The sequence below is a fragment of the Esox lucius genome, chromosome 3 (genome assembly GCF_011004845.1).
Source record: "Esox lucius isolate fEsoLuc1 chromosome 3, fEsoLuc1.pri, whole genome shotgun sequence".
NCBI lineage: Eukaryota > Metazoa > Chordata > Actinopteri > Esociformes > Esocidae > Esox > Esox lucius.
Genome location: NC_047571.1, coordinates 10,987,852 through 10,995,943, shown reverse-complemented (window position 1 = coordinate 10,995,943; position 8,092 = coordinate 10,987,852). Strand labels below are relative to the sequence as shown.

The window sequence follows — 8,092 nt, the reverse complement described above, 5'->3', positions numbered from 1 at the left end:
AGCAAGCTGGAATCAGCAGTCAAAAAAGTAAGATACATAGCCTGTATCACAATTTGACTTAAGTCTCGCAAGGACCCTGGAAAAAGGTTGAATGAGGGAGTTGGTAGGCAGATATAAGGCCTGTTGTGACAGGTTCATTTTACCTATAGATGAAAACTCATAACCACTGCGGTACATAAGGCCCTGAAAGTAAAGCAGCTGGCTGGAGATGATAAAAAAAAATAAACTAAAAAGAAGAAGCCCAGCAGAAAGTCAAGAACGTCACTGACGGAACACAACACAGAGAGGAGGAGCAACAACCTGAGCCAGTTGCCAGGGGTTTCCAGAAAGGGATGGCCAAGGAGATGGTTTACAAAGAGGAGGATCCCCGAACGGGCAAACAGCTAAGAGCCAATAGTGAGCCATCATTTACATGATGTAATGGACACTGCTCATTTTACGTAATTGAATAAGTTATGAAAATCAAGTATAAATAGGGTCACTTGAGTGCTTGGGTGGAGACCCTCCCCGATCTTCTAATCTCTCTCAACTGTGGCTGAACCAGAACAGAAGGAGATAAGGACTGGGAAAGTAAGACATTCAGGGGCGCAGGCAGGCTGTTTACTCTGTAATACTAAGAGGTGAGATGCATATTTTGTATTTCTGGCAAGAGTTACTTTCTTTGTAGACAGTGCTTTTTATTGTGTTCCCTGGTCTCTAATATTTAATTATAGTTTACCCTCCATTGCCTCTGTTCCCCCGGGGTGAGTTACTCTAAAAGGCTTGTTCCTCCATCATAGTTTACTCTGATTCTGGGGGATAAATTATTTATCTTCCTTGGTGCTGCTAAATTTTTATCTTGCTCGTTCAAATTAAAACAGGTATAATAATAACCATGTGTAACCACATGAAGATTTCCACTTCAAATTCACATAACTCTTCCCTGGGAGAAAATAGAAATATTTTATAAATACACCTCCGGAAAAATTTAAAAGACCACTGCACCTTTTTCTTTCCTTTCCAAAAAAGTTGAAAAGGAAGGTTTTGAGTGAGGAACAGAAGGGTTAAAATTAAGAGACTACTGCAAATTAAACGCTTCTGTTCCTCACTCAAAACTTTACTTTTAAACATTTTTGGAAAGGAAAGAAAAAGGTGCAGTGGTCTCTTAGATTTTTTCCGGAGCTGTATATGAAACATCTGAAATCTGGGGCCCTACCAAGCATTTGGCCCGCTCACGGTTTCAGGATATTGGAGTAAAAGAGAGGGAGTAAATGGTTCTGAAGGTGGGATAACTCAGGGAGGACTTTTACAGCATCAGAAACCCATCTACATTGCATTTCTGCAAGATTGGATAAAAATTTCAGTGTTAATGTTACAATCTTAACATTAGTTATACCAAAGATGGGATAGACCAATATATCTGTAAACTGTGACAGTTCCAGCTTTTTCAGAGAAAAATTCATTTATATTCTGTTACTGATTTTGTTTTCCAGTCCAAGAGCCTAAAAAAGACAAATCAACTGTCTAAAAGATAGACTGACAATAATCACACAAGACAATGTGAACGGGATGTTCCAGGTTGAATCTACGCTATACTTCTATTACGCTACAATTTTAAGGAGATAATATTCTGTTATTTATTTATTTATTTAGGTATTTTCATTTTGTTAAAAAATTGAAATATTAGTCTGTTACTTAATATGGTGTTATATTTTTTTTTATTGTGGTTACTCTACCAGTGTATTGTTCGATGTTCAAAAAAGATATCCCATATTCTCTTTGTTTTGCCATAGTACTGTTGCAGTTGCTATAGAGATATTTGATACTAAACTTGGAGCCAGTATTAAAGTTCTGGTATTGTGATGACACTAATTGATCTCAGGGAAGTCTTCTGAACTAAAATGTTTCATACAATTAATCATCCTGTGTAAGTGATGTTCCCTGTTTATGATGTCTGTATTATTTTGCATTATGCTTGAAAAAAATTCTAATTTGTAACAAATATGAAATGATTAAATTTTTTCTTATGATGTAAAAGTAATATGTGTAGTATGTTTAACAATATGTCTCATGTTAACCCTTTATCACACTAATAACTGTGATACTATGCCAATGTTCATTGGGTACAGAATTTGCACTCTGTGTAACCCAGTTTCAACCATTCATGTTACAACCCAGAAGAAGGCATGCTGATGCCACTGGTGTTTTATAGCAATAAGGTACAAGGGGGTGTAGTGTATAACCAATATAACCCGGCTACGTGCTGTGGTCAACATCTGAAAATTGCAGGCTGTCATTCAAAATATAATTTGGGGGATTTAGAAGTAAACACTATGCATATCAGCTCAAACATAACCTGAATAACCTTTGGTGTACATCTCTATAACTGGCATGGGATTGAATAGTGGCCATATTGCAACTGGATACTATTTAGAAATAGATCCTCCTTATTGAAAACCATGCCAAACATATCCAATTTAAATAGACACACTGAACTGAAATGTATGAAAAGCTGAAAATGTTTGTATTTATTCGAAAGAAATGAATAGATCTGCTCTCGCTGTCTGTCCCTCAGAGTTTCTCAAAATGAAGTCCTATGTGACCATTGCTGTTCTCTGTGTGCTGTTCTCTACAGGTAAGACTTGACTCTGCTGGTAAGTGTTGACTGTATACAGTAGCTGAAGAACTGGAAAGTAATCGAAGATACAATTGAAATAACAAAATAAAGAGAGGGAATCGATGACTATCACTGTTCTGTCCAGTGTCTGACCTCTTTGCTTCCCTCTGCAGCTTACGGGATAAAATGCTACGGTTGTTTAGATGAAAACTGTTTCAGTTTAAAAAACGTCACCTGCCCCTCCATCTCAGACCGCTGTTTCACCATCACCAGTAAGTTGCAATAGCTATAATGTTATTTATATTACCATATCGTAATAATCAGGGACTTGGGACATCTCTATGATGTCATGGTATTAGAGCATTGGGACAGTAAATGAAAGTCGTAGTCATATCAAATCCCTGAGCCGACAAGTTTAAAATCTTTTGTTTTGCACTTTACCCCAACTGCCCCTGTTAGTCACTCTGGATAATCTGCTAAATGCCTGACATGTTATGTATGTAAAAAAAGAGACCTGTAAAGTTTGCAAAGAGTGATACAAAATGTAGATGTTGTCTCCTTCCTTGTTTGATCCTTTATTTCACGTTTTCAGCTGCAGGAAAAGTGATATCCAAGGGCTGTGGTTCGTCCTCATTGTGTGTAGGGCCGGGTTGTTGTGACACAGACATGTGCAATGGTGCCGTGGATGCCGGTCCTGGCGCCTTCTTCCTGCTGCTGTCCACAGCCCTCATCACCCTCTTCCTCTGATTCACTTTAAAAACACGTTCCCTCCCTACAACCCACATATTAACCAACACCCACATACTCATCCCATAATGCTTTTTTATTTTTATCTTGTGATGCCTTCCTTTCCAAGTCTCCCCTTAGCTCACTCTCTTTCTCAGGCTATCTCGATTGTAAAACAGAGTAGAAGAGTATGGCATCCCTCAAAATAAACATAATGAATAATTGTTTGGTGTCTCTTTAACATGTGCAGACTGTTCAAGGTACCAAAGGCAACATTCATGTTTCAACATGGAATTCCATCGAGAAAATGTGCTTCTAAAATGTTTTCAACTTTTTTTTGTTTTTATTTGTAAAATGTTAATGTTAAAATCAATAATGAATCACTACATACAAGCAGTGCTCAGGGGAAACAACAACATGCAAACAAATAGCCTATAATGACATTATAAAGACATAAAACTCACAGTATGTTTATTATTGTTTTTGTGACAATTATAAACATTGCAGATTTGTGTGCTGCATGTTGCTTTTATTCTGTTTTGTATTTTATTTCGACTAAATATAAAAAGGTAATGTTTTAAGAGATAGTGGTCTGCCCCCAGACAACAGATGCTGCACCAAGGCAATTCAAGATTATATGATAGACTGACGCCACAGTCCATGTCTGAAAAGGGTACTAGATTACATTATGTTTCAATACATGTTTGCACTCGTTAGTATCTCAATGCCAGCCCTATTGATTTCAGCAGTAAATCTCTTTATTATAAAGCTTTTGTCAGACATTAACAACTAAACTTAACACAATACATTATTTGGTTAAAAGCAGATTTTAAGAATGATTGTCTACAATATATTTTTCTCTTGAAGCTTCCAGAATGAGTCCCTTTTCTTGAAAATACATGTTTGTGTTGCAACCAAAGTTGTGTGCATAGTGGAAGCGTCATATTAAGAATGTTTAGTAATACAACAACCACCAGGTTCTTCAACAGGTTTACAGTAGGATGAATTACGGTGATAATAATCGACAAGTTAAAATCTATGTTCAGGAGTAAATATGTCAAATTTAAAATCTATCAGCCCATGGACATTTTTGTTAATTAAACATGTGGGCGTGTGCAACTGGCCAGCGCTGTCCATGGTTGGGAGGTAAGTGTCAAATGACTTATTATACTACTCGCCTCGCCTCATCATACTCTATCAGCATAAATCTGAATTGTCAGCATGCTCTACTAAGGCATACATCTGGATAGTGCATTCTTTCTGGTGTGCAAAGATTCCAGTCAGCATAAGAATCAGCACAGCATCAAATGTGCTTTGAAAGACATATCTCAGACACTGCTGTGGATCTACTGCAATAAAGCAGGGTGTTAATTACAATGTTGACAGAACCAAATGTGGGAGAAATCAGGGGTATGGCATCCCTCAGAATAAACATAATGAATAATTTTTGGTGTCTCTTAACATGTGCAGACTGTTCAAGGTACCAAAGGCAACATTCATCTTTCTACATGGAATTCCATTAAGAAAATGTGCTTCTAAAATAAATGCTTTCAACTTGATTTTATGTTTATTTGTAACATTTTAATGTTTAAATCAATAATGAATCCCTACATTATTATTATGTTTATTGTTGTTTTTGTGACAAATATAAACATTGCAGATTTGTGTGCTGCATGTTACTTTTATTCTGTTTTGTCATGGAAGGGTAACAAATTTTATTTTATTTCGACTAAATATAAAAAGGTAATGTTTTAAGAGATAGTGGTCTGCCCCCAGACAACAGATGCTGCACTAAGGCAATTCAAGATTATATGATAGACTGATGCCTCAGTCCATGTCTGAAAAGGGTACTAGATTACATTGTTTCAATACGTTTGGACTCGTTAGTATCTCAATGCCAGCCCTATTTATTTCAGCAGTAAATCTCTTTATTATAGAGCTTTTATAATTACACTGTTGACAGAACCACATTTGGGAGAAAATCAGGGGTCCTGTTCCAGGGAATCCAAGTGCTCACTGTCTCCAAGGACAACAGTCTAACTGTGGCAAGGTGTTCCAGTTAGAGGTCTTCATGGGTCCAGGACTTTCCAAAACAGTAATGTAATATAAATCCATGCATTTTTTAAAATCAGTGTTTACCAATGTAATATGAATCTGCGTAGTTGCTTTTAATCCATATTTTCCAATGTTATATGAATCCATGTGTTGGTTTTCATCAATGTCACCAATGTAATATGAATCCATGTGTTTGTTTTAATCAATGTCACCCATGTAATATGAATTTTGACAGTAAATGTATTAAGTCACAGTTGAGGCTCTATTTTCAGACTGCGTGTTAAAGCTGTAGATTATACCTTTATATACCTGTACATCCTTTGTACTTTTGTTAAATATATGCTCAGCCAGTGTTTGAAAAAAGAAAAGAGTCAATATTGGTTCATTGAAGATCTTGTCCTCATTCATTCAGTTGCAATTCAAAACCCCACAAGTTTTGTTGTGGTTCTGTAGCAGTCAGGATCTCATACAAATTTGGTGCCATGTCCCAGATCTTTAGATCCCCTGGATCAGATCGCCAGGGACCCTCATTGCAACATAGTGTGACATTATTGCTTTATGCAAGGTGAATTCTGCAAAGTGTGATAACTGCGAGCAGTGAGAAGTGATTAAGTTAGGGTTGACATGACTCCAGGTATTATTTCAGAGATGGGGCGGGGGCTCAGACTGACAGTTGGAACACAGTGCGATAGCTAGCCCTGCTAAATTGTTAGCCGCTAATTCTAGGGGCCCATGTTTAAAGCGGTGAGCAATTACAATATGACAGTGAGGATGTTCATGGGGGTGGTAATGGCAAGCCCACTTAGAAAGGTCATTTGACCTTACCAAGGTGGCCAATTTCCCAGGGCACCAATTACATTGCTAAACTTTTATGAAAAACATTAGTAATATTTTATTTTTAATAAAAGGTGTTTGTGGACCCATACCTAATGGAATGATGACACACCCTCCTTGTGTCCCTGCTTTCTTTTGTATCTGTGTCCTCAAACTAACCTTTTGGTCCATCAGCCACTTTTGCAGGTATAACAATAATCTACCAGCCACTTATATCAGGCCAAAAATAGGTTCCTCCATTACACAATTAAACATATAACACAGCAGTATGCAGTGTAATGTTTTATCAAAAGTACCTGTATATTACAGTCGAATGGATTCTGAGTTAAAATTTCAAACAAAAGGGCAGAAAACGGCAATGGATTATTGTCATACTGGAATTCATAAAACATTTGCAGAGCCCTGCATCCGTGTGACTGCAAGTCGGGAGAATTAGGATTTATACATACAGAATTAGGATTTATACATACAGAATTAGGATTTATACAAACAGAATTAGGATTTATAAATACAGAATTAGGATTTATACAAACAGAATTAGGATTTATACAAACAGAATTAGGATTTATACATACAGAATTAGGATTTATACATACAGAATTAGGATTTATACAAACAGAATTTGGATTTACACAAACAAAATTTGGATTTACACAAACCGAATTTGGATTTACACAAACAGAATTTGGATTTACACAAACAAAATTTGGATTTACACATACATATTTGTCAGGACGGCATTACAAACACACACAGGGGGCCATTAACTGCGCTGGTCACCAATACTGCTGTGATATGACGTCCCTGGAAGCAACTGTTTGGTAAGATAAGCAGCAAAGTAGCTTCTAGTCTATCAGAGGCATGCCAATTTGCTTATCATTCAAGCCCAAGCAGCCCCCTGCATATTCCTGATGGGGCAAAATGTATGTTGTCCTGAAGTCAAATATAAGAGGACAAACACACTAGGTGTGACAACAAGGGCAACTGCCACAAGTGGAGCAAACCCACCAAAATCTATGTGAAGACCAGTCTTTGAGTAAAGTAATACAATATATTTTCTTGAGAAACTCCTCTCCTCCCAAGAACAGAGTCAGAAGACCGCCTTAGCCAAAATCCAAAACAGATACAGCTGCAGCCTTCTTTGCTCTCTTTCGAGTTCGTAAAGCCTCAGACCAAGACCCACTTATGTTAAGAGGGTCAGAGCTTCAAGTGTCTCAAGACAGAAGACTTTGGGTCCCGAGAGGGAAAATAAGTGAAAAAGTTATACGCAGCGTCCCCCTTTAACCCCGATTAACCTTTAAACTGGTATGCCCACACCCAGTGGGAGGCAGTGGCGGGAATCACGTGCCACCCACAACAACGGCCGATTCCAAGATTAAAACCGAAACTGTGCACTCATTTCAAGATGTGTCAATGTTATGAACTTCATTCATAAGATCAAAAACATTTCTGTGCTTAAGTCAAAGTGCAAGGAGTTACAGAACTGAGTCCTTATTAGACAGTGGTTATGACTGGCACGCTTAGAGAGTTAGCTGAACACACCACTAAAAAGGTATCATGTCTTATTCAATTGTCTGTGTTTTCTTGAGTTGTTACATCATCGGAATACCCAGGGCAGTGAGATGACATGATGGCTGGGCATGTAAAGCAACAGCTCCAGAAGACAGAGGTACTGGGATTATTATCAAACAATTGAAGACTCAAATGGGTTGTTACTAAACATGCTCACCAGTGTGAACCATGGTGAAAAGATACCAGAGTGAGTAGGATTTTTTTTACTCATTGACACTGATGCCCTGACATCACACACTTTCTGTTCTTTCAGGTGTAACAAGTGGATCCAAATGAAAGTAATCACTATGCCAGACCCCCCCCTCGCTG

General features: G+C 37.6%; 1 protein-coding gene across 3 annotated transcripts; it reads left to right on the top strand.

The window, feature by feature from the left end:
- The first annotated feature begins 479 nt into the window (after nt 1-479).
- LOC105022687 (three-finger toxin MALT0070C) lies at nt 480-3,546 on the top strand. Of its 3 annotated transcripts, none has more exons than XM_010891334.4 (4): nt 480-620; nt 2,555-2,614; nt 2,770-2,868; nt 3,189-3,546. In XM_010891334.4, exons 2-4 carry the CDS (start codon nt 2,566-2,568, stop codon nt 3,341-3,343), a joined length of 303 nt encoding a protein of 100 aa, XP_010889636.1. In that variant the 5' UTR covers nt 480-620; nt 2,555-2,565; the 3' UTR covers nt 3,344-3,546. The 3 variants fall into 3 exon arrangements, with proteins under 3 accessions (XP_010889636.1, XP_010889638.1, XP_010889637.1); XM_010891336.4 differs by having other exon boundaries at nt 520-570; XM_010891335.4 differs by lacking the exon at nt 480-620 and adding an exon at nt 2,009-2,198.
- The last annotated feature ends 4,546 nt before the right edge of the window (nt 3,547-8,092 follow it).